Here is a 25,633-nt window from a genome sequence, read left to right as displayed (position 1 = left end):
AATCATACTGAGTAACTTTGGTAATTCATTGCAATGCCTTAGGATGATGGCGATTTACTGACTATAAAGTGGGTCTCTAAAGTAATGATGCCATGAAATGTACACATTGCATATGAAATTGGTCTGCTTACTTTGTAATCATACCTTTAATTTGAGACTTTGAAAGTGTGTTTGTTTTTTAGTATTTAAGCCAGATTTAAAAGTTTGTTTCATCACCTGTGGAATAAATACAGAATATAGTTTCGGTAATCATCATAATGCTGGTAAAATGATCATTCTTCCTTTTCTGATATCACAGTCACCTGTATAGATACCCTTCTCCCACTTTAAAAATATAATAATTCAATCTTAGTACTTATGATACTAATTTTATAATTGTTTTATGGGTCTGTACATTGCCTATGTATTCACGTGAATATACACCTAAGTGTGCACTTGGAAAATTCTTTAAATCATTCAACAAATATTTAATGGTGGACTTACTATGTGGTCAGGCACTGCTCCAGGTATTTAGAACCTATCTGTGAACCAAACTCATGGACCTGGATGGTCAGGTGGGGGATATAGACAGAAATAATGAACATAATAGCAAAAAAATAGAAGCTATGTAGTACTTAGAAAGTGATAAGTGCTTTGGAATAAAATGAAATATAGAGTAACATGAGGGAAATCATGAGTGCTGGGCAGATGGCAGTATTAAAAAGGGAGCTCAGGATCGACTTCATTGAGAAGATGAGATATGGCACTATTTGAAGGAGACAAGATAGCCAAATAGTATGGTTGGGATGATATATCTGGCAGAAGAAAGTTTTAGAGACAAATCTCTAAGACGGAAACATACCTACCCATTGGGCCAAAGTGAACCAGAAAAAGCTGGAGGTCACCTTGAACTAGAGAGTGTAAAGGGAATCACAGCTTATTCTGAGAGTTTCCTTTTTCTCTGAGTGACATGAGAGGTCATGGAACTCTTTAATCTTCTACTTTTGATAGAAGATTGACATACCCTAATATATTTTAAATGATTGCTCTGAGCACTTTATTGAATAGAGATTATGGGATTTAAGAGCAAAAGCAAGAAGGTTTGTTAAAAATTATTGCAGGAGTCCAGGTGACAGATGATGGTAGTTCAGGCAGGACAGTTGTAGAGTCAAACATGATGCCAAGGTTTTGGGCTTGAGCAACTGGAAGGATGAATTTGCTATCAATTGAGGTGAAAAAAACTTCAGACAGAGCAAGTCTGGAGAAGAACACCATTGGTTAAGTTTTAGTTAGATTAATGATGAGATGTCTATTAGACTACCAATGGGGATGTGAAATACGGAGTTGGGATTATGATTCTGGAGTTTAGGAAAGAAGTCTGGGCTTGAGCTATAAATTTGGGAGTTTTGATATATAGATGGTGCTTAAAGTCATAGGGCTTGGTAAGACAATTAACAGAGTTAATGTAGATAGATTGAAAAAAAAAATCAAAGACTAAACACAAGAATTTCAAATGTGGCCAGAGTAATGCCGTATAATCTTGCTACTCAAAGTGCGGTCCATGGACCAACAGCAAGTACATCACTGGGAATCTAGAACTTCAGACTCTACCCCAGACCTACTGAAACAGAATTGCATTTTGACAATATTCTCTAGGTGATTTGTTTGCACTTTACAGTTTGAGAAGAACTGCCTTAAAAGACAAGAAAAGAAACACTATCGAGGAAAAAGAAGTGATGAACTATGTTAAATGTACTAATATGTATGTCAAAGAAGATGAGGACTAAGAAGCCATCACTGGCTTTAGCACTTTGAAGATCATTCATGACCCCAACATGAGAAACTTTGTTGGAGTTGTGAGGGCAGCAGCATGGCTGAATTAGATTTAAGAGAAACTGGGAAGAAAAGAATCAGAAACAGCCAACATAGAAAATTCTTTAAAGGAATTTTGCTTCTAACAAAGACAAAGAAGTATGTAGCAAATGGTTGTACAAGTGAGGTCAAGAGATGTTTTTTTCAATCCTTTTAAGATGCAAGAAACAACAGTATGTTTGAATGGGAATGATCTAAGGTCTACCTCTAAAATAAGTTGAACCAAAGAACATAACATCTTTCTGACAAGATGCATTTCTTAATTTTAGCACTAGTGAAAAGGAATCCAAGTATATTTTGTGCATCTTTAAAATTTCATTATGAATTGTTATGCAAGTCATCAGATGGAGAACTCATACGACTTATTATATATGCAGTAATTTCCTTTAGAATTTTTGTTAGAGACTGAATCACCCGCTATCACCTGAAGTTAAGTCATGCAGTGTGAACAATTGTGCTTCTAGAACACAAAAAGTTTAGTGTGATGGTCATATACACTGAGATGTATCTTAAAAAAATAACAAAATGTTTTCAACTTCCATGCAATCGACATGTGCCAAACACAACTACAGCAGGAGAATCTCGAAAGAATCATCTATAAAATCATGGGTGCTAATTATAATTTAGTTTTGGTTGGGACAGTCTATGGCATTGAATCAATAGTTCTTCATCAGTGCCCAGTTTTCTCTTAGAAATTTAAACCATCATCTCAGGGAATATTTAACTGTTGAGCTGTGTGAAGTTGACTTGAAATCCATGTCTTAAAATATTGTCTGTCTCATCTCTGTTATCAAATATTAAGAGGACATAATGGAAGAAACAGGGAGACCTGAGAGTTAGTTATTTTAGCACCAATTGCTGTCACAGACTATTTTTGTCATTTGGGGCAAATAATTTGATACTTTTGGATCAAAGTTTCCTCATTTGAAAAATAAAAAGATTGGACCTCATATACCTGTCTACATTTCCTCCCATTGTTAATGTTTTTAAATCAACTCTGTGAGGTGTAATTTGCATACAATAAAATACAAAGATTTTAAGCATATAGTTCCATGAGTTTTGACTATGGTATCCACCTGTGTAACCACCTCCTCAAACAAGATATAGAATATTTCCATGACTTCAGGAAAATTCCCTCATGCCTTTAAGTCTTGTACAGGTGTTTTTGTGGACTATTTTTGCATGGATCTTTGGTAAATATGTAAAAGTAGAATTGCTGGTCATAAGGTAGACGTGTGTTTACTTTTATAAGAAACTGTCAAACAGTTCTTCAAAGCGGTTACACCATTTTATATTTTTCTTCCCCCCCCCCACAGTAATATATAAGAGAGTTCTAGTTGCTGTACTCACAACAGTTGGTACTGATAGTATTTTAAGGTTGACATTCTAGTGGGTTAGAGTGGTATCTTATTGTCACTGCTAAAAAAGGTATTGCCTGTGGAAGTTCTGAATTTTGTGATTTTAAATTTGAAATAATGATGATAAAACTCAAATTTATTTTATTTTACTCTACAACAAAGGAAAAAATGTTTCTGCATGTGAAAGGAACGGTTGATCTGGGAAGATTTGTGATGAGAAGTCGGGGTATCATGCTGACATCAACTTTCCTGGATGATGTAAAAGCTCTGCCAGCTACCTATGAAAAGGGAGAATATTTTGCATTTTTGGAAACCTATGGAACCCACTACAGTAGCGCTGGATCTCTAGGAGGACTCTATGAGCTAATATATGTTTTGGATAAAGCTGCCATGAAGGAGAAAGGTATGCCTAGAAATAGAGCTCTGACTCCTGTTAACCACATTATTCCTGTTGCTAACCTCCTTCAAAGGTTAAAGGCTTAGGAATATGTTTCTATAACCTGCTTCTTTGAGAAAACTCTCTCCCAGCTCCTCAGCTTCTAAAACCCTATTAAACAGCAAATAAACTTTGACCTCAAACAATATGACTTGGTCATGCAAACTCAGCAGCACTACTGAAAAATGAACAAAATTGTATTACAATTTAATATTATCTGGTAGGGCTTCTTTTAGTGAAATACTATTTAAATGGTGAAAGAAAGAATGAGAGACCTAATTTACATAACCTATTTCTTATTCAGTAGACTGTATCAATTATATGTATGACAATTACCTTCCAAAGTATTCTTCAGTATTGGATAGGAAGTATTGTTGTAAATTTTCTCTTAGGGAGAAGGAAAGGAGCAATGTTAACATCATATAAGTTTAACATGTTAAAACAAGGGTGAAAAATTAGTTTTACCTTGTATGATGACAATCCTAATCATATGGTGGTAGTTGAATTGGGTCCATGTTGAGTAGGTTTCTGACCATGGAAAGACGGCCATGTTTAGTCATCAATGTCTGCCATGGGTACCGGACAGGCCTATGTGCTACATAATTGCCATAATGGCCTAAAGGCTTTACCTAAACATTTCAAGAATAAAGTAGGTGGAAAGGGACTATGTTAATAAGTTTTAAATATTTATTTTGTGATTATGGAAAATTATAATATTTCTTAAAGAGGTGATAGATGCCAGCATATCTTCTCTCTCTGCCCTCAAAGTTTTTGGGTGTGTCTCTTAGGAAGGAAAGTGTTGCCAAAAGCACTTCCATTACTCCTTCCCTGTGGCCTCTGGCAATGTCAATGAAGAATGGGTTGTAGCTCTGATTTTAAAGCCTGGCACTGACCCCCCACTTGGTAAACATTCTGTGAATAAAATAAATATGACATTGCCAGTACCAGTTGCTTCTGATGCCTCAGTCTAGTCTTGGGCAGGTAGAGGCCTGGCCCAAGAGAGTAGAATATGACGTTGCTCAATTGTTATGCTGCCTCATACGGTTATATTCTGCAAGATAGAATAATAAGGTCTCTGAGCTCTTCCTGGTAAACTATATTGATAGATAACACATGGTTGGGGGTGGGGCCATAAGAGGACAGTCTCTTGAGTAACTTGAAAATCAGAAAAGAAAGGATCAGCAAGGGTGATCAAAGCACAGGGAACCCATTAGGCTAAGAGTTCTTCGGTGGAAAACTCCATGAGCTGAAATCTTTAATCTTGGATAACTCAGAGCTAGCAATTTAAATCTACTTACCTTCTGGTCTTAATAGACAAGCGTCATTAGGTCAGTCCTGGTATCTTCAAAGAGGAAGTCATCTTTCTCACTTCCAGTGGCAATATCTGAGGACCAAGCCATCCTCCACCTTGACTTGGGATGTCCAGACTCTGGACATGGAAAGTTCCAGCTGAAACAGAGAATCTAAAGTTTATGGGCTCACTTACCGTGTTTCCCCAAAAATAAGACCTAGCTGGACAATCAGTTCTAATGTATCTTTTGGAGCAAAAATTAATATAAGACCCGGTATTATTATATTATATTATATTATATTATATTATATTATATTATATTATATTATATTATACCCAGTCTTATATTATAGTAAAATAAGACCAGGTCTTATGGTCTTATAATTAATTTTTGCTCCAAAAGACACATTAGAGCTGATTGTCCGACTAGGTCTTATTTTCAGGGAAACAAGGTAGGTATTTTCATCTTCATCTTCAGAATCAGCGTCGTCATGCTTCTTAGGTTAGAGATCTAGTATTCTGGATTTCTTGCATTGTCTTCCATTTTTATTCTCCCTCTTTCTTTCCCATGGGGAATTCTACATGATGTTTCTCAAGTTTCCACTAATTGTGGATGCACAAAATATATTCGTTGAATAAATGCCCCCAAATCTCTACTTCTAACTCTTACCATGAAACCCTGGGATTAACTTCTCCTTTCCTTTTTCATAAAACATTTTGGCTTCCACAATAAACAACCACATGGGCATGCGTATGTGTGTGTGTGTGTGTGTGTGTGTGTGTGTGTGTGTGTGTGTGTGTAATAAATAAGAGCAAAAACTGACATAGTCAACAAACTGAGGCTTGGGCAGTTTACTTTTAAAGTAAAGGAATCATTCTCTCTTTTAAATCAGAAAATAGACAATAAATTATATATTTGAGTAAATATTTAGGATCTTTCTTGCTAACAACTAGAGCATCCAAGCGCCACAATGAGTCAGCTTCCAAGACTGATCTCTACTAAATGGCATACACAGTACTAAAGAAAAGTTGTCATATATAAGCCATCTGCCCAAAACAAAGAACTAGCTACCTTAATGACAAGCTGAGTCTTTTAGAGAGGATCAGGAGATGCTGATACATCCTATGACCAAATTGTGAAGTCAATACAGAGGAAATGTTTAATAGCCAGGCAGCTCTGTGTTCTTAGCTAATTAGTAACTGAGTACCATCAGCAGGTTACTTAACTGCTTTGTGATTCTGTAACTTTACCTTTAAAATGAGAATAATAATAGAACTTACCTCAAAAGGTCATTGCAAGGATTAAATTAGTTAATGCATACAAAATACTTAGAATGATGCCAGGCATATGGTAAGCACTTAATACATGTTAGACAGTATCATCTTCCTTCTGCCGTGTTTCCCCGAAAATAAGACTGAGTCTTATATTAACTTTTGCTCCAAAAGACACATTAGGGCTTATGTTCAGGGGATGTCATCCTGAAAAACCGTGCTAGGTCTTATTTTCTTGTTAGGTTTTATTTTCGGGGAAATATGGTATGATATTAAGAGGTAAATGAGTTCACTATAACTACCCTAGTCTGACCTATGTCCCTTTTAAACAAGAGGTAAATTATATGTCATTTGCCATTAAGTTGACAAAGTCAAAAGAAGGTCACTAGATTCTAATACGAAGACAAAGCAGGACAGATATGACCTTGCATTTGAGTTTAATAATAATGTCTAGGAATCCAAGTAAGTATGCTTCTTACAAAACAGCAAAACTGGAATTTATCAATGATGTTGATACACATTGTCTAATAATTTTCAACTAAATACATTCAACAGGTGTTGAACTAGAGGATATAAAGAGATGCCTCGGGTTTGATTTGGACTTATCTGTGAATTTTGGAGCAAAACTTGAAGCAAATGTTGATAAAAATGATTGCGTGAAGAGGGGTGGAGGTAAATCTGGTGAGTATGGCCTAACTTATTAGGTTAAAAATAGGAGGAGTGGGGTAGTCCATGAATACTGCCCTGTCACTATGAGCCCTCTTTATTGCCTACCCTCTTTATAAAAAAAAACAAGACAAAACAAACAAACAAACAAACAAACAAAAAAACCACCTAGAAGTGCTTAAAAACTATTTCATCTTTATAGTGATTTCCAACCATTATAAACACAAGTAACTCAGGGACATGTATGTATTCACTGGTTTCACCGCGGTGCAGGTTGTGTGGTGTGCAGCTCTAGGGAATGCCGTTCATACTGCAGTCATTATAAATTTGTATATTTATCACGGCAATGGTAGAATACCAATGGTGGAAAAATACCTTGAGAAAAAGTTTCCTTTTTTCCCCCCTTATTTTAAGAAGGTTTCCAAATGAGCTAGTGACAGTACTGTGAGTGTCCATTAAGAGAGGAGAAAGCCAAAACCATCTGTCTAACTCAACCTTCCACTTGACTTGAAATCCTAACCCACTTTCACCCAATTGCTCCTGGGGTACAAACTTCCAGTTATCAGACAAAGAAGTATTGGGGATATAGTGTACAATATGATGATTATAGGTAATTGACAATGCTTTATATTATATGAGTATTTAAAAGTTGCTAAGAGAATAGATTGTAAAAGTTCTCATCACAAGAAAAAAACTTTTGTAATTATATGAGGTGATGTATATTAACTAAACTTATTGTGGTAATTCTTTTGCAGTATACATGTGTGTCAAGTCATTATGTTAAATTTATACAATGTTGTATGTCAATTATATCTAACTAAAACTGAAAAAAAGAAATCCCTAATCCATCCTTAATATTAAGTTAGTGCATAACCTTTTTAAAATATAAATATCTTTAGTATAAATATTACTTCTGTTGTTAATGTTTAGCAGATTTACAAGGATGAGAATGTGCTGGAATTATCAGTTTTCACTCTAAGCAAAAATGCCTGAGAGCATTTTCACAAATACAAATCCTTGAGACTCACCTTTAAAGATAGTGGGAAGCAGAAAAGAGGGAAGCCTGATATTTTTTTAAAGCATACCAACCACTAACATGTGGCCATGACTGGAAAGCACCAATAAAGTGAAAAGAAAACTGAACTTATCATCAAATGTCATAATTTCAATATTTGGCCTTTAAGCTGACTGCGTAATCTTGGGCTAGTCACTCCACCTTTCTGAGTCTCCATTTTCTCATCCATAAAAATGAAGAAAGATGAACTAAAATCACCTTCAAATTCCTTTTCATTTCAAAACGTCTAAAAGATTTGGTTCAGAACTCTCAAAGATTCACAAAAGTTTGTTAAAAGTGGTTTAGTCTGGAGAGAGAGACTGAGAGAAAGAAGGGTAGGAAATTAGGGTAGAAAGAAATTTTGCTTTTCACGTCATTCTTTTTTGTACTCTTTGATTTTGTTATAATATTATAATAGTTTAAAGCAAACCAATAAAAAGTATAACTATAAAAGGAAGCCTGCAGCATAGTACATCTAAAAGTCACGTTTAGTTCCCATGTGTACATGTGCATAAGTGATGAACTTTGAATTATCAATGTATCCCCATCATTGTACCATTTTGATATTTTTTTTAAAAAGATGATTGGCATCTACAATTAACTACTAATAAAAATTCACCTTGGAAATTTGGAGTGAAAAAGTTACATAAGTAATATTTATTAGTAAAATTCAGTAAATATACTGGACTATACGAAAGAGATTCAAATAAAAATTTGTCAAATATCACAAAATCATAAATGCTTGACTTATATCCTCTTTCTTTCCTCAGTAAACATCACCAGTGAGAACCTCATTGATAATGTTATTTCATTCATAAAAGGAGGGACAAAAACATATGCATTTCAATTGAAAGAGAAGCTTCTCAAAGGAGCCAAAATGGTTGATGTGACTGACTTTGTAAATTGGTCCTCCTCCTTAACTGATGCTCCAATACTCCTAAATCCAAGGGTAAGAAATGTTTATTTTCAAATAGAAGATTTTGTAACTTTTTTATTAAATGTAACTGTTGGTTTAGATGAACAGTTAACTTAATCTGAAAAAGATGTGAGCATTCAAACGCATTCCCATCTCATCCCTGGAAAGAAACATGGCATACCGTATTTCCCCCAAAATAAGACCTAACCGGAAAATAAGCCCTACCATGGTTTTTCAAGATGCTCATAATATTAGTCCTACCCCGAAAATAAGCCCCAGTTAAGATCGTCAGCCAGACGGATGCATTTAGTATGTCCGTTGCAACACACGACGGACGTATTGAATTATAAAATAATAATATTAATATGTAATTAAATAAAAATATATATTATTGACATTAATACTTAAAACAAATGATAATATAAATTATAATCAAGTATTTATAAATACCCAAGCGGGCACCTTTGGATGAGAGTTAAACGTCTATGTAAACAGATCAACTCGAGACATTGCCGAATGACCAATCAGAATTTAGACACAATGCACGAATAACGTGCCACTTGATAATGAACGGACGTGGTTGTGTCTAATATGAATCTTCATAATTCAATACGTCATGTGTTGTAATAGATGTACTTAATGCACTCGTGTGAAATAAAGAAACGTTTTCTGAATTTTGGTGCCTGCAATTTTTCATTGCTTTTGTGTGGACCATCATTCTTAACTGTTATCATTTTTGTTGCCACTCCTGTCTCGTAAGTCTTCAATTAACACTTGATTAATTGTAGATTTAAAGGAAATAATATTTTGACCCCCAGACAAGATGAGTGCAAAAAGGAAGAGCTATTCTGTCAAGTACAAGAAAGAAATCATGGAGGACTCCCAGGGCAAGAATCTTATGGCTTTCTGCAAAGAGAAGAAGTTGGATCTCCGAATGGTCCGAAGATGGCAAGCAGAGTACGATAACCTCAGTGAACAGGTGGAGGAGGGAAATGCTAAGAAGCGCAAGTGTGGATCAGGTTGGCAACCATTATTTCGTGAGCTGGAAGACATCATCTGTGAATGGATTGCTGACAGGAGAGCAAAGGCTTTGGTTGTGCGCAGAGCTGATACTCAAGCATTTGCCCTTGCAATGGCACCACAGCCAGAAATATCCCCAGAAGAATTCAAAGCATCACGACACTAGCTGCATGGCTTCCTTCAGCGATATGAGCTGCCTCCACGAAGATCAACAACACAAGCTTGAAGATAATGAAGTTATTAAATGTGCACTTGTATTCAAGTCCTTTGTTGATGGCACTGACTTTTCTAAACACCAACTCTCCAACATGATTGCTATGGATGAAACTGCAGTGTTTATGGGCCAAGGATCTCAAATGACAATTGATCAGAGGGGTGCCTCGTCAATCTACATTCCCTCCGCTGGTTACGAAAGTGCACGTGTTACCTGTATTTTGGCAATTCATCTGGATGGAAAGAAAGCCCCACCTCTAATCATCACTAAGGGCAACAAAGATAAGGTTGAATGTGTTTCACTCATTTATGTTCTTGAAACCAAAAAGCCTGGTGCACACAAGCAGTTATAAGGAAGTGGGCCGATTTAATGCCGCCACTTGTTTTGTGAGGTGGCCAAAGAGGTCTGCTAGTCTGGGATTCAGCCAGGACTCACTGTGCTAAAGACATGAAGAACTTCCTCGCAGAGAGAAGAATAGATCAAATAATGATTCCCACAGGAATGACTGCCTATCTCCAGACTCTTGGTTTTACAATAAACAAGCCATTCAAGAACCATTTGCTCTTGGAAATCAATGACTACATTGAAAATAGAATGGAGAGAAATCAGTGAGGAAACTTTGTGAAGCCTAGCCTGAAAGAGGTCGTGACTTGGGTAAAGAATTCATGGGATAAAATCACAGACAGCTGTGCTGCCAATGCACTACGAGCAGGCTACATGGACAGGAAGTGCTCATTTAAGGAGAATTCTATTGCTGGACATGAGAGATTGGGGCCAATGGTTCTACAGGAAATGGAGTCGCAAGAAATTCAAGCCGGAATTTGGGGTTTGGAGAGTTATGGCGATGTTCCAGAAGAAGATGACATGATTGTATTTGAATAAATGTAGATTGTCGTACATGAAAAATAAGACATCCCCCTGAAAATAAGCCCTATGCGTCTTTTGGTGCAAAAATTAATGTAAGACCTGGTCTTATTTTCGTGGAAATACGGTAGAAGAAAGTCACAGAGTGTGGCATCAGACCAACCAAGGCTGAGTTTGGGTCTCTGTCCCTCACTAGATGTGTAACGTTTTCCGATTTCTGCAACACTAAATTATCTAGGTTTTCATGTTTATTTTGAGGATTTAATAAGATTGCTTATATAGAGCCTGTAGCACAGACTAGCACAAAATATGTGCTCAGGAATTGTTAGTTCCCTTCCATCTGCCCCTGGTTGTTCCTTGCCTTCAGGTGGCATCACACTATACTTCAAACACAGAAGAATCATATTTATTAAGGGCCTTCATGAAAGGGAAGTTCATAAGATCCCAGAAAAATAAAACCAAGGGTAAGCAATTCTTATTATCTAGAAATTCTTTATGTTTTATTTTTTAAATTAAATTTATTGGGATAATAGTGATTAATAACATTATATAAAATTTCAGGGGCTCAACTTTATTGTATGACTTCTGTATACACCACTGCATTCTCACAACCCAGTCTAGTCTCCTTCCCTCACTCCCTTTCCCATCTGGTAACCACCATTATATGCATGAGTTGTTTGTTTGTTTGTTTAGTTTGTTTGTTGCTTTTTGTTTTATATCTCACATATGAGTGAAATCATTGTTCTTGTCCTTTTCCATCTGACTTATTTCACAGCATAATACTCTCAAGATCCATCCATGTTGTTGCAAATGGCAATATTTCATCTTTTTATGGCTAAGTAGTATTTCACTGTATATATTTACCATATCTTCTTTGTCCAATTATCCATTGAAGGATAATTAGGTTGTTCCCTTGGCTACTGTGAATAATGATACAATGAACATAGGGGTACATAGGTATTTACAAATAAGTATTTTCAAACTTTTCAGGCAGATATCCAGAAGAGGGATTGCTGGGTCATATGGTAGCTCTATTTTTAATTTTCTGAGGAACCACCATACTGTTTTCCATAGTGGCTGCACCAATTTACATTCCCACCAGCTGTGTATGAGGGTTCCCTTTTCTTTGCATCCTCTCCAACACTTGTTATTTCTTGTCCTATTGATACTAGCCATTCTAATAGGTATGAGATGGTATCTCATTGTGATTTTGATCTGAATCTTGATTATAATAGTCTTTAGTTTAGAAACCCATTGGGAGTTCGCAGTTTAGTACTTATTCTTGAGGGTGCAAGGGGGGTTGGGGGCCAGAAACTGTGTTGCAATTGTAAAGATATAAATGCCAATGTTTTTTAGCCTTATCATTCTTTCGCTAAACTAAAAAAGTGTTTTCCTTTATTCCTTATTTATTTTTCTACTTCCCTTTTTAACTTTCAATTTTCCCTGTATCTTTCACAATTTTCTTCCCTCAGGTCAAATTTATCTCTGACAACTGCCTACTTAAGTTTGATTAACTTGAGTTACAAACATGTTGACATTTTGATAGGACTAATTATTGGAGAATTTTCTTCCTTCATTTTATTTTGCTTTCTTTGAGGAGTGACTGAGCCCACCAAAACTACCTCATTTATGTGAGGGAGGAACTCAAAAACTGGAAAATTATAGTCTACGCTCTCTTCAGGTTACAGAAATCTATCCATTCATTGATGTGCAAATGTATCTATGAGAATTCAAATATTTTGTCCCAAAAATAGGACAAAAAGGGAAAAAAAGTTGGCTAAATTAACATCTGCATATATGAAATTAAAATCAGAAAAGATTCTTTTATTTTATTTAAATCATATTTAAATTCATTATCTTAAATTCATTGAAGTAAACAAATGCCAAATTCTTTTGCTCTCATAAATCCAGTAGAAGTTGTCCTTTGGTTAATTGGAAGTTATTTCCATGAGGTAATTGCATGCTCTATAGTAACTAATTCATTCTTTGGTAAGTTGAAACATTCTACTGTCCATGGATGACATGTTCAAATGCTGGAGATGGTCTGAATTTTCAAATAATTGACCCTCCTATTTAATTATTTAAAGAATTGATGAAACCTCTGAGCCCCACCGATGCTAATATTTATGTTGCAAACAGTTTATCTTGGAGTAAACACTGAGAAGTTGTATTACTCTAAATTAAAGACTATATGAATATATTAATAGCCTTTAATTTAGAGTAATATATATATATTGGCCATGTTCTATTAAGAACCTTCTGTCTTTGATTCTCCCTTTGCCTGTATGCTTCAGCGACCCTAAACCACTTCTTAAGGAATGTGTTGACCCATCCCCCAAAATTTTCTTCAGCCTTTCTCTATGTAGAGGAGATAAGCTGTACACCTCTTTTAGTATTTACTTTTATCATAGTCTTCTTTTTATGGAAGTATATTAATTCTATTTCCAGCTTATCTAAATATGAACACAAACAATTCTACATTTTATCTCAACAGAATAGCTTAACTTTGGTTTCTTCTTAAGAGTACTGCTACAAACTAGATATAAAAATGTCAGCTGAGAGAAATTACGTTTATTAAGGATTGTCTGAGAGATACAAAATTTATGATTTCCTCTAGAGCAATAAAAGCAGAGACTGATACAGCTAGCCTATAGCATATTGGCTTCCTACAAAGTTTTGTTTTGACGTCATAAAAAAACAAGTGGGTTATGCAACCCACTGCTTTATTTACTAAAAGGACGTTACATAATACAGTGTCTTCTTTATGACATGGGATGTGTTACTGTTTAATCTCAATTTTAAGAATCATTTTATTTGGGGATCAGGCAAGTTTTTCTTATATGCACGTGATTATTAAATTCAGTTGTCTTGCTCAATGTGCTAGAAAATATAACCAGATTTGTGACCCACCTCATGCAAAATGGATGGGTTCTCCTGCATAAATTTTGTGCATTTGTGTTGCTTTTCCCTTTATCTCGCTTTTTCCGTTCTTAGTTCTCCTTTTCTCATTTCCCTCAACTACTCTTATCCACTCACCTGTAAAGCTATATTCAGCTCTTTCTGGAATAACTTGGGAAATAATGAACCCATTAACCCACCACGTTTGTTACGTTGTGCAACTCTTAGCAGTGATGCACCAGATGTTAGAGAGCATCAGTGCTCTGTATTATAGTCATTATAATGACATAGTGAAAATCACTCCTAGCTCTCTTGTATGGGGATAAAAATAACACCCATTCTATCAACAAACTACATTTGGTACATATAGTTTAATTAGTTTGGAAGTCTATAAGAAACTTAAATGTACTTAATATTAAACTATATTGTCATTTTTTTTTTTGTATTTTAATAAGTTTCATGATAGACTACATCCACTGAAAATATATCTACAAATTGTGGAAAGATAGCGTTAGCGTGGAGAAAAATTATAACTGCTTTCTTACTTAACAGAAGGCCAAAGTTCATCAGAAGAAGATGTGGCTCTTCAGAAAAACTTCAAGAAGTACATTTTAATTGTTCTTTCTCTTCGTGTGGAATTTTTGACTTCAGGGTTTGAGATTCCTCTGAAACGGTTGCCATTACGTGTTCTTCATCTTATCTCTTTGAACACTGTTTATGCATTTCATCCAAATTGGATTTTCTCCATGACCCTCTGTTCCTGTATCTTAGATTATCTAGCCTTGACTTTCCTTTGAGGGATAAAACAAGATGAATTTCTTTTCTTAAAAATCAAAATTACCACATGCTTATGTTGTTTGTGCAATGTGGCAACGTTGGTAAGAGGTTTCTTTCTTCCAAATAAATATGACATAGTTGAAAACTGAATCCTACATACTAACTCATAAAAGACTACACTGGTGGACAGTCATGTAGAAGTGTTTAATATATTCCGGACGTGAGACTATTCTCACTTAAAAGTGTTATAAATGTCTTCTCTCACTTGAGGACTTCCATTCTTTACTGGTATTCTTGATAACTGATATCTTTTTTCTTCCTTTTTATTTTGGAATAATTTTAGACTTAATGTAAAATTGCGCAAATGGTACAGACAGTAAATTACAAATACTGTGTTTCCCCCAAAATAAGATCTAGTCAGACCATCACCTCTAATGCATCTTTTGGTGCAAAAATTAATATAAGACCCAGTCTAATTTTACTGTAAGACCGGGTCTTACATAATGTAATATGATATGATGTGATGTGATATAATATGATATTATATGATACCAGGTCTTATATTAATTTTTGCTCCAAAAGACACATTAGAGCTTATGGTCAAGTTAGGTCTTATTTTGGGGGAAACATGGTAGTACAGAGTTCACATACACCCTACACCCAACAGTCCCTAACATTAACAACTTACATAATACCATGATTAAAATTTAAAAATTGACAATGACTAAATCACAAACCTTATTTAAATTGCACCAGTTTTTCCCCCAGTGTCCTTTTTGCTGTTCTAGAATCTAATCAGGATCCCACATTGCATTTAGTTGCCCCCTTAGTCTCCTCTAATCTATGATACTTCCTCAGACTTTCCTTGTCTTTCATGACACTTTTACTGAATATTGTGTCAAATGTCTCTCAATTTAGGCTTAGATTGAGGCTTTGCATTTTTGGCAAGAATACCACAAAAGTGATGTTGTCCTTCTCAGTGCATCATATCGGGAATCATGGTGTTGATTTTTTTATTTTAGTGTATGTTAATGTATATTTTTTTTCATTACAGTCAGTGCTTTTGTGTCCTGTTTAAAGTTGCTCCCTACCTCAAGGTCTTGAAGATACTTTGCTATACATTATCTTCCAGAAGTTTTATTGTTCTGCTTTTATGTTTCTATCTACAATCAACCTAGAATTGTTATTAGTGTGTGGAATAAGTTAGAAGGTGACTTTGTAAAAACTTTCCCTATGAATAACTCATTATTACTGATTGTGTCTATTAAAATCAAACATCAGTCTATTCTCAAAGTACTATGGCTTTTAACTAAGCTGCTTTTAAGGTTTTCTCTATTATCATTGTGTGTTTTTTTGTTTTGTTTTTAGCTGTTTTACTCTGATGTGCCTAGATGTGAAAAGAACAATATTTAAACTTGCTTTTCATTAATAGGATATCTTGATGTTTGTCATCAAGTTTGTAATCTTCTCAGGCATATTGCTTCGTATATGTTCTCTCTGTCTGGGACTCAAAATATATGGATCTTTTATCTTCTCACTCTTGTTTTCTACCCTTTTTCTGTATTTCCCGAATTTTATCTTTTCATACTTCATTGTCAGTATTTTTTCTTCTGATCTTTATTTCAATTCATTAACTTTGCATCAGTTGTGTCACATCTGCTATTTAATCAATCCATTAATTTGTGTATAATAATATCAAGTTCTAATGTATCTATTTCTTTTTTCAGATCTTCTATTAAAAAAAAACAATTTTCTGTTCTCTGCTGAAATTTTCAATCTTGTCTCTTATCCCCCTGCTTATGTAAACATAGCTATATCTGATAACTCAAACCTTGGTATTCCCCCATTGCTCTGCTTCTACTTTATATTATTTCTATCGTTCTCATTCATGTTGCTGTGTTTCCTTGTGTACCTAGATATTTTTACTATGGACTGAATGTTATACTTTAAAAATTGTTAAAGAGTAGCATGAGGCATGGGGTGATTTTATTTTCCTCCAAATGAAATATATATTTATACCTGGAAAGCTTCTGGAATACTAATAATTTAGAATTATTTTACTCCAAACCAGGCTGCAGTCTTTACCAGGGCTATCTCACTTCCTCTTGCCTCTTAGTTCTAGAGCTGTAGTCCTTTTGGTCCCAAACCAAAACACACCTCATTTACCTTTGTTGGTCCTAAATTCCAACCTTTTTCCCCAGTCCAATAATACCCTAGTCTACTTCTTAGCCCCTCGACTGCCTCTTCTCAGGAAATGTGTAAAGGGGATTGGTGGCCCCAAAATGCTGGGCTCACCTCATTGAATTTCCATCTGCTCCCAGATATTTATTACCTTGTTAATTCTTTATCACCTAGTTAGTTCTCCAAGCCTTCAAGCAGATTTTTAATTTTGGTTTTGTTTTGTTCAGCTTTCCTCATTATCCTCAGTAAAAAGATTAGTTGATAATATTTAATCCACCATTATTCTTCTGCAGAAGGTGATGGTATATATTTTTGTATTTTCTTTCTTGAATCTTTAGATTCCAAATCTTTTTATATTTTGTGCAACCATCATTACTATCCACCGCCAAAATGTTTTCATCCTCCCAAACTGAAACTCTGTACCAATTAAACAATAATTTTCTCTTCCCTATGTCCCTAGCACTGATAAACACTATTCTATTTTCTGTCTTTATGAATCTGACTATTTGAGGTACCTCATATGTAAGTGGAATTATGGAACATTTGTTCTTTTGCATTGGATTAATTTCAATTAGTGTAATATCTTCAAGCATATATCAGAATTTCATTGCTTTTTAAGGCTGAATAATATTCTATTGTGGTATATATACACCACATTTTTTTATCCATTTCTCTGTTAATGAATACTTGGGTTACTTCTACCTTTTGGTTACTGGGAATAATGATACCGTGAACATGGGTGTGCATGGGTCTTTTTGTGTCTGTGCTTTTGATACTGTTGTGTATATACCCAAAAGTAGAATTGCTGGAGCATATGGTAATTCTGTGTTGCAGTTGTACATTTTACTTTCCCACCAGCAATGCCCAGTGGTTCCAATTTCTCCATATCCTGATCAATACTTGTTATTTTCTGGTAGTTTTCTTCTTCTTCTTCTTCTTTTTTTTTTTTTTTTTTTTATGTAATAGCCATGCTAATGGGTATAGAGGTATCTCATTGCAGTTTTGATTTATATTTCCCTAATGATTAGTGATGTTAAGCATCTTTTCACGTGCTTGTTAGCCTTTTGTATATTTTCTTTGGATAAATGTCTATTCAAGTCCTTTGCCTATTTGTTAATCAGGTTATTTGGTTAAGTTTTGGTTTGGTTTGTTGGGTTACTTTTGTTGTTTGTTTTGTTTTGTTTTTGTTTTTGAGTTGTAATAGTTCTTTATATACTCTGGATAAGAATCTCTTATTAGATATATGATTTGCAAATATTTCCTTCCATTATGGGGGCACAACTTTTCACTCCACTGATAGTATCCTTTGATATATACAGTTTTTAATGTTGAAGAAATCTAATTTATTTACTTTTTCTTTTGTTGCCTGTGTTTTTTGGCGTCATAGCCAAGAAATTATTGGATCTGATGTTAATGTCATGAAGCACTGTATGATGGGAATATTCTTTTTTCTTCCTTAGCACCCTCAAATCAGCTTAATAGTCACTTTCTCAGGAAAACTTTTCCAAGCATCCCTGATTCAGTTGTAGCAACTTTGTAAGTTATTCCAGGAATTGAAGTGTGCAAAATAAATTATTTTACTTCATTTTTAAAAATCTAATTAAATTGGACATTGAGATCCCATCCCTTCATGCTGCTAGAAAATTCATCCTTCATTAATTTTTTGGATGGGATTCAGAGTTACTTCCTTGTTGCCTAAATTAATACAAATATCCTGATGCTTCTGTCGGGGAAATGGGGATATGATATATGTAAGTATTTAGTCCACTGTGGTCACTTTGATAACCTCATTGATCAAGTTCACATGTTCACTTGAAGTGAAGCGGTTCCAAGCTTTCCATGACAAGATGGTGCATGGGAATCACTGACCAAACTGGAGCCCTGGTCCTCGATATTCAGGGGCAACTCACAGGTCTTGCTTCTCTCCAGAATAGCAGCTAGAGATCTAATTATGATTTCCTACTATTTAAGGTACATACTAACTCTGTCCCTATCATGCTCTGGAAGAATCTCCTCCGTCAGTAGTGTTCTTTTCACACTCCTTCCAGCAAAGATTTCCCAGTGAGTTCAGGGTTTTAGAGAAAAAAGGTCAATAAAGAGTTGACCTTCAAGGGCATTCTGGACTTGGCCTAGCACACAAGCCTCCTCTTAGACAAGACAAGCTATCTTCTCCTCTTAGACAAGACCTGGCTATCTTCTGAAAAAGGAAAAGAGACGAAAAGGCAGCCAAACAACTCACAAAATAATATGTCAGTAAATTATGCTGCCAAAGTCTTAAATCCATGATTGTTCATTTTAAAACACCCATACCCATTCTTTATAGCACATACCGTATTTTCCACTTTAAATTAATCTGTATGATTATTTTAACATCATTCTCCTTAACTCCATCTCCATGATCACAAATATGACTAGTTTTGGTCTTAAAAGCTAACATCATATCTGGCAATAATAATCCTTCAATAAGCCTTTATTGAATTAGTTAATTAATGAATAAATAATTCAATGAAGAATATTATAAGCTCCATCAGTAGGAAAAGACCTAAAATTAAATGTTTTGCTTTCTTGCAGCTGTCTCCTATATATAATCTGATTCCAGTGACAATAAAGGATTCACACCTAAAGAAACAAAATTTGGAAAGAGCCCTTGATGATTATATCAATGAGTTCAGTATAATGAAATGCCATCCATGTCAAAATGGGGGTACTGTGTTTCTGCTGGATGGACAATGTTTGTGTTCCTGCCCAATCACATCTGAAGGAATTGCCTGTGAAGTTGATAAACGAACAATTCTTTCAAGTAAGAACAGCTTATTTGATATCATTAATCCAAAAATATGCATTTGGTGGTTATTTAATTTGAAAATTAGTTCAAAGTAATTTGTACTATCCTTCTGGATAATCCATGTAAACATAGGACAAAAATAGAAAAAATAGTAAAAAATGGGCAAAGCAGATTTAGTGTGCCATTTTGCATGCAGTTTTAATAACGTCTACCTCTGCATTTAAAAAGAACTGTAAAAAAATAACAAACTAATAATTACATTCTTTTTAATTACAAAGATGTTCATATAAAGGTTACAGAAAGATAACAAACATCCAGGCATTCACCATCCAGAACTAACAAATGCTAAACACATATATGTCATATATACTTTATGTGTGTATATGTAATATACGATATGTGTACATATGTGTGCATATATATATATATATATATATATATACATGCACATAAATACTTCAGAGCCCCTTTTTAAGAAAAACAATTATTGATACAGTATAGTACTTTGTACCACATCCCTTCCTCTGTAAAAAATCCTGGGTGCCATTCTTCTCTCCAGCCCTACTCAGATAAAGTCACTTTCATTGTTAGTGTGTATTCTTCAGATTCATATTTTTGTACTTCACTAAATATGTAGGAAACAATAAAAAACATTCAACATTGTTTGGGATATTTTTTTAATTTACATAAATGGTACTCACTGAATTTTAATTGCACAATTTTAACTTTACTAATGTTTAAGAAAACTGAGATTCTGCACTGTCTTTTGCAGTTAATCATCTGACATCATATTATTTTACTTTTGCAAGGAAGAATGGCTTAATCATGTTTCTAATGCTAAGATATCTGCTTAGCCTTTCATTCTGGTAGGATTAATTAGAATCCTAATAGATAAGCAAGATCTCAACCCCTGTGTTAATCATTACAAGATTATCTAGTAAGGCTAACTTCCTGTGGCCATCATTGATTACATTTTTGAATGAACTAACAATGGCAGTTTCCTACCACAAAATTTCTAAAACAATTATGTTTCCTAAAACAAAGAGTCACAGCCTCCAGTTTATCATTCAATCATACTTTGAACTCTATCACTAGAACTTGAATATTACAAGAATGTTTTTTGCCCTTCTTAACAACACTCTTAAAATCTCAATGATGTGGTGACAATATACATGTTAGGATTTAACTTAAATTTCAGGATAATTGACTTATAAATATATGCTAACTCTGTCTCTCATCTACCTTAAGAGTCAACCCAATGCTTGGCAATCCAAAAAGCATTTGTATTCTCCCAAAATCCATGCAGTGGTACTCAAGACCTCTATCTTCTATATGTTTTTCTCTTCCGGCACTAGTCACATTTACTCTCCTTATGCAAGAAGAATATCCCTTCTAGTTTGGGAATGTGTCTTGTAACTTAAACCTCATTCTATTCCCAGCACCTAGACAGAATCTGGGACATCATGGTACAACAAGCTAAGGGGATGAATAAATGGATGGGTGGATGGACCCAAAGTTGAAGTCCTATTTATCATTAATATTTGGTAATCTTTTGTTTTCTCTAGAATTGTCAACCAGAGAAAAATAGAGTCGTTGGCTTTCCTGGGATCACATGGAAGAAAAACATCAGAAAGAAAAAAGAAGATAGGAAGGAAGGAAGGAAGGAAGGAAGGAAGGAAGGAAGGAAGGAAGGAAGGAAGGGGAAAGGAAGGAAAGAAGGAAGGAAGGATGGGAGGAAAGAAGGAAGAAAGAAAGAGGTACAAAGAAAAATAATGCAAAATCAAAGTTAATAAATGTTTAATAGAATGTCAACAACATGTATCATGTTGACTTTATTGTCACTCTTATTAATAAACATTTCACGCACTTATAAATAAATTTTAAGTCAGTTTTTCTCACTTTGTGGAAATTCTCAAGAGTGCACATGATTGCTGAGAGATTACAGTAAATAAATTACTTACTGGCAAATAATTTAAAAAGAAAATTTTTAAAAATAATTTTCAATTGTTTTTAGCAACAAAGAAAAATGTTATTGGATACAGGATTGCATTTTCGTATGTTAGATATGCTACAAAGATGATACTCTAAAAATAAAAGTACTGGGCCTTTTAAGATCTAAAATAACCCTGGGAGCTCTCAGAAACCTGGGTGAATCAGAAATAATTAGGTTGTCGAGTGCATACAAACACTGAGTTGTGCTCTTAGGCAATCTACTGTTGAGAGTTTTTGACATAGAGCATCTGGATCAAGAGGGAGCTATCATAGTAAACACTGAGAATTCCTTGCACCCTCGTGAATTATAAACGTCAAACAAGAAAAGAGCTGAGCCTCAACCATAACCCCTGGGGTCGGCTTAATAATTTATCAGAGTCCCTCTTACTGGAAATGGGGGTTACAGTGTTGGTTTATTGTTGACAGTGAGATCCTCCAATCTCCCTCAAAGGTAGCCGATCTGGTAGAACATTTCCAGCAGGGTGCATCATTGAGACACCAGGCACTACTCAACAGGAAAGAGCAAAGTCTTTAGACCTAGAATGAGGAAGAATCACCAGAAATTGGGGAAGATGAGGCTCTCCAGGGGAGCATTATATGGCTCAGCCTGACTTATGGTTGGAAGAAGCAGACTCTTGAGAAGGGAAGTTGTAGCTTGGTTTGGGCAGAGGCAGTATAACAGCCTCCACCCTTGCATGTTCTCTGACGAGGTACACCACAAACTCTAGGCAAGAAATAGGTGAGAAAAACAGTCATCGAAGGTCAAGAAGTACATTCAGATCATTACACTGAACTCCAGCTGTTAACAGAAGGACATGGAGAAGCTGATAGGCATTTGTGTTCCCTTTGGCCTGATGGGAAAATAAGCTTTATTGTTACAATCCTATGTTTTTCCCTTTTTGTACTTAAAACTCAGATTGTTTATTCAGTCTACCAATCTCATGGCAGATAGTCAAATATACATGCTAATTAATAAATGTTTGAGGTATGGGTCAGCACTTTCACCCGGGCTTTTCAGTACTATCTCTCTCGAGGCCCTTTGAGTGTATGTGCAGTGGACACTGAATACAACAACCCACAACGGCATCTTCTGAGTTAATTTCCCAATAGTTATTTGTGAAAAACAACCAAAATTGGTGGATAAAAGATCAGGTCAGCTCAGTATATTTGAAAATAAAATGAAATGATTCTCTCTCTCTCTCTCTCTCTCTCTCTCTCTGTCACACAAATAATTCTCAGGACAAACATCTATCTTTCTGCCCTGCCCCCAACCCTTCCACCCCGAACTCATTACCCACAACCCTGCTAAGAGCAGTGAAATTGTTCAAGAGAAGAGAATGGTGGGCTATTTAACAACACAATATAAACCCCAGGATAATAATATCTCCTTCATAGAATTATATTGAGTCACTAAGACAATGCACATAATCACCTTGGCACCTAATAGACGAGCAATAAGTGGTAACTGTTACTATTGTTGTCAGGAAAGCTATTGGTATAAGTCCTTCCAAATATAACCAACATTTGTGACATGAGACGGCCAAGAAGATTAAATCCGAAAATTGAGGGTAACGGCATATGGCAGAGTGGCTTAGTACTCTCCTCTAAATAATTCGTGGGTTCAGTGATCTTTTTAAGAGGAGTTATTGTTTTATTGTGGCAAAATATACATAATATTGAATTTACCATTTTAACCATGTTTAAGTGTACAGTTCAGTGGCATTCAGTACATCCTGTTTGTTGTATAACCATCACCACTATCCACCTCCAAAAGTTTTTCATCCTCCCAAGCTGAAACAAAGTTAAACAATAATTTTCCATTACCTACTTCCCCAGCCCTGGTAACCACTAGTCTACTTTCTGTCTTTATGAATTTGACTGTTTGAGTACCTCATATGTAAGTGGAATCATGGAACATTTGTTCTTTTGCATTGGATTAATTTCATTTAGTGTAATGTCTTCAAGCATATATCAGAATTTCATTGCTTTTTAAGGCTGAATAATATTCTATTGTGGTATATATATATATATATATATATATATATATATATATATTTTTATCCATTTCTCTGTTGATGGATACTTGGGTTACTTCCACCTTTCAGCTATTGGGAATAATGATACCATGAACATGAGTATACAAATATCTTTTTGTATCTCTACTTTGGATACTATTGGGTATATACCTGAAAGTGGAATTGCTAGATCTTATGGTAATTCTATGTTTAATTTGTTGAGGAACCACCATACTGTTTTCCACAACAGTATCACCATTTTACATTCTCACCAGCAATGCACAGTGGTTCCAATTTCTCCACATCCTGGTCAACACTTGTTATTTATTTATTTATTTTTAATAATAGCCATCCTAATGGGTGTAAAGTGGTCCCTCATTGTGGTTTAGATTTACACTTCTGCAATGATTAGTGATGTTATGCATCTTTTCATGTACTTATTATCCTTTTGTATATTTTCTTTGGAGAAATGTCTATTCAAGTTCTTTTCCTATTTGTTAATCAGGTTGTTTGGTTTTGTTTTAGTTTGGTTCGTTGTTTCCTTTTGTTTTGTTTTTAGTTGTAAAAGTTCTTTACGTATTCTGGATATTAATCCATTATCAGATATATGACTTGCAAATATTTCCTCCCATTTTGGGGATATGCTTTCTTATTCTACTGATAGTGTCCTTTGATGTGGAAGAAATCTAATTTATTTACTTTTTCTTTTGTTGCCTATGTTTTTGATGTCATATCCAAGAAATCATTGGTCAGATATTAATGTCATGAAGCTCTGCCCTCATGTTGCCTTCTAAGAATCTCATAGTTTTATTAGCTCTTAAATCTTTAGTCTTTGATACATTTTGAGTTAATTTTTGTATATTGTGTAACGTAGGGCTTCAACTTCACCCCTTTGCATGTGGATATACAATTTTCTCAGTATCACTTGTTGATTTGTGATTTTTTTTTTTTACCATGTCCTAAAGTCCATCAGCCTGGAAGCAACAAGAGAAAAGAGGGTCATGATGACATTGAATCATTTCACAAATTGTGTTCTAATAAATTTGCGTTCATAACTACATTATAAATATTCCTAAGTCCTCCTATAGCATTATTAATAATATTAAGTTCAAAAGTACTATAGAATTGAAAATTGAAGTATTCCTTTTCTTCTGACCAAAAGGAAAATCATCATTAGATTACACTCAAGTATGGCTAACTTTGTGTGAGAACATAAAATAATTATGTATTTAAGTCAGTGTCCTGCCTAACAAATCTAAATTTGAGCAATAGAGTATGAAAAAGACTAAGGTTGAGTAATTTTTCAAGAGGAGACAATAGGGTAATTCTAAAGTATAAAAAAAAAAAAAAAAGAATCTCAAGGGAAAAATGTAAAATCTGGAAATATTTTCAAACTATTTTTTCAAAAATTTGAAATCATATTCTAAAAGTTAAAAAAAAAAAGCGTATGGCTTCCCAATATTTATTCTGTACTGAAACAAATATTCCTGTTTTAAAATTAGACAACAGATGAGGAAAATGAGTGTATTCACACATGCAGTTAATTGACAATAGGAAAGAGAAAGATCTCAAGGAATGATGGAGTGATCTATTTTTCCCTTTGTCATCTTCTCTCAGTCTGTAAAATCCCAAGGCACATCTGTTATTTTCCAAACTTTCTGGCCTAATTTTCCTGTCAGGAAGGAAACTGGGAATGAATGAATGAGTGAGTGAATGAATCCATTATTCATATAGGACATTTTCTTTTTTGCATACATTAAAATACAAATTATCCTTAACAAATTGTTAAGCACATGGCCAACCCAAATGAGGGTCTGTATTTTGATGATGTCAATTAAATATTATCTTGGAAACCCAGTGAGGTAAAAGGATTACAACCTGTCTTCTGCTTCTGAGGGTAACATACAAGGAATGAAGTAAGAAGCCATGAGAAGAGAATAACAAAAGCCATGAAAGGAAAGTACAAGACTCAACAGACCCCACTGAGCATGTTGAGTCCCCAGAAATCCAAGATGAGGGTAAGATACAAATGACAGCAAAAAT

The 25,633-nt window shown here is 34.8% G+C and overlaps 1 protein-coding gene across 1 annotated transcript in view; it reads left to right on the top strand.

Annotated features, from left to right (window-relative positions):
• Positions 1–21,481, top strand: part of C9 (complement C9) — a 39,241-nt gene extending 17,760 nt beyond the window's left edge. Inside the window, exons 7-11 of the mRNA XM_019737288.3 lie at positions 3,372–3,612; positions 6,764–6,889; positions 8,699–8,877; positions 19,370–19,598; positions 21,149–21,481. Of these exons, the coding sequence (XP_019592847.3) occupies positions 3,372–3,612; positions 6,764–6,889; positions 8,699–8,877; positions 19,370–19,598; positions 21,149–21,171 (798 nt within the window). The 3' untranslated portion in view covers positions 21,172–21,481. The remainder of the gene's footprint in view (positions 1–3,371; positions 3,613–6,763; positions 6,890–8,698; positions 8,878–19,369; positions 19,599–21,148) is intronic.
• The last annotated feature ends 4,152 nt before the right edge of the window (positions 21,482–25,633 follow it).

This window comes from Rhinolophus sinicus, chromosome 3 (genome assembly GCF_057876585.1).
Source record: "Rhinolophus sinicus isolate RSI-liver-muscle chromosome 3, RSI-T2T, whole genome shotgun sequence".
In the NCBI taxonomy this organism is placed as follows: domain Eukaryota; kingdom Metazoa; phylum Chordata; class Mammalia; order Chiroptera; family Rhinolophidae; genus Rhinolophus; species Rhinolophus sinicus.
Note: the sequence above shows the minus strand (reverse complement) of the source record. Positions and strands in the feature narration are given on the sequence as shown.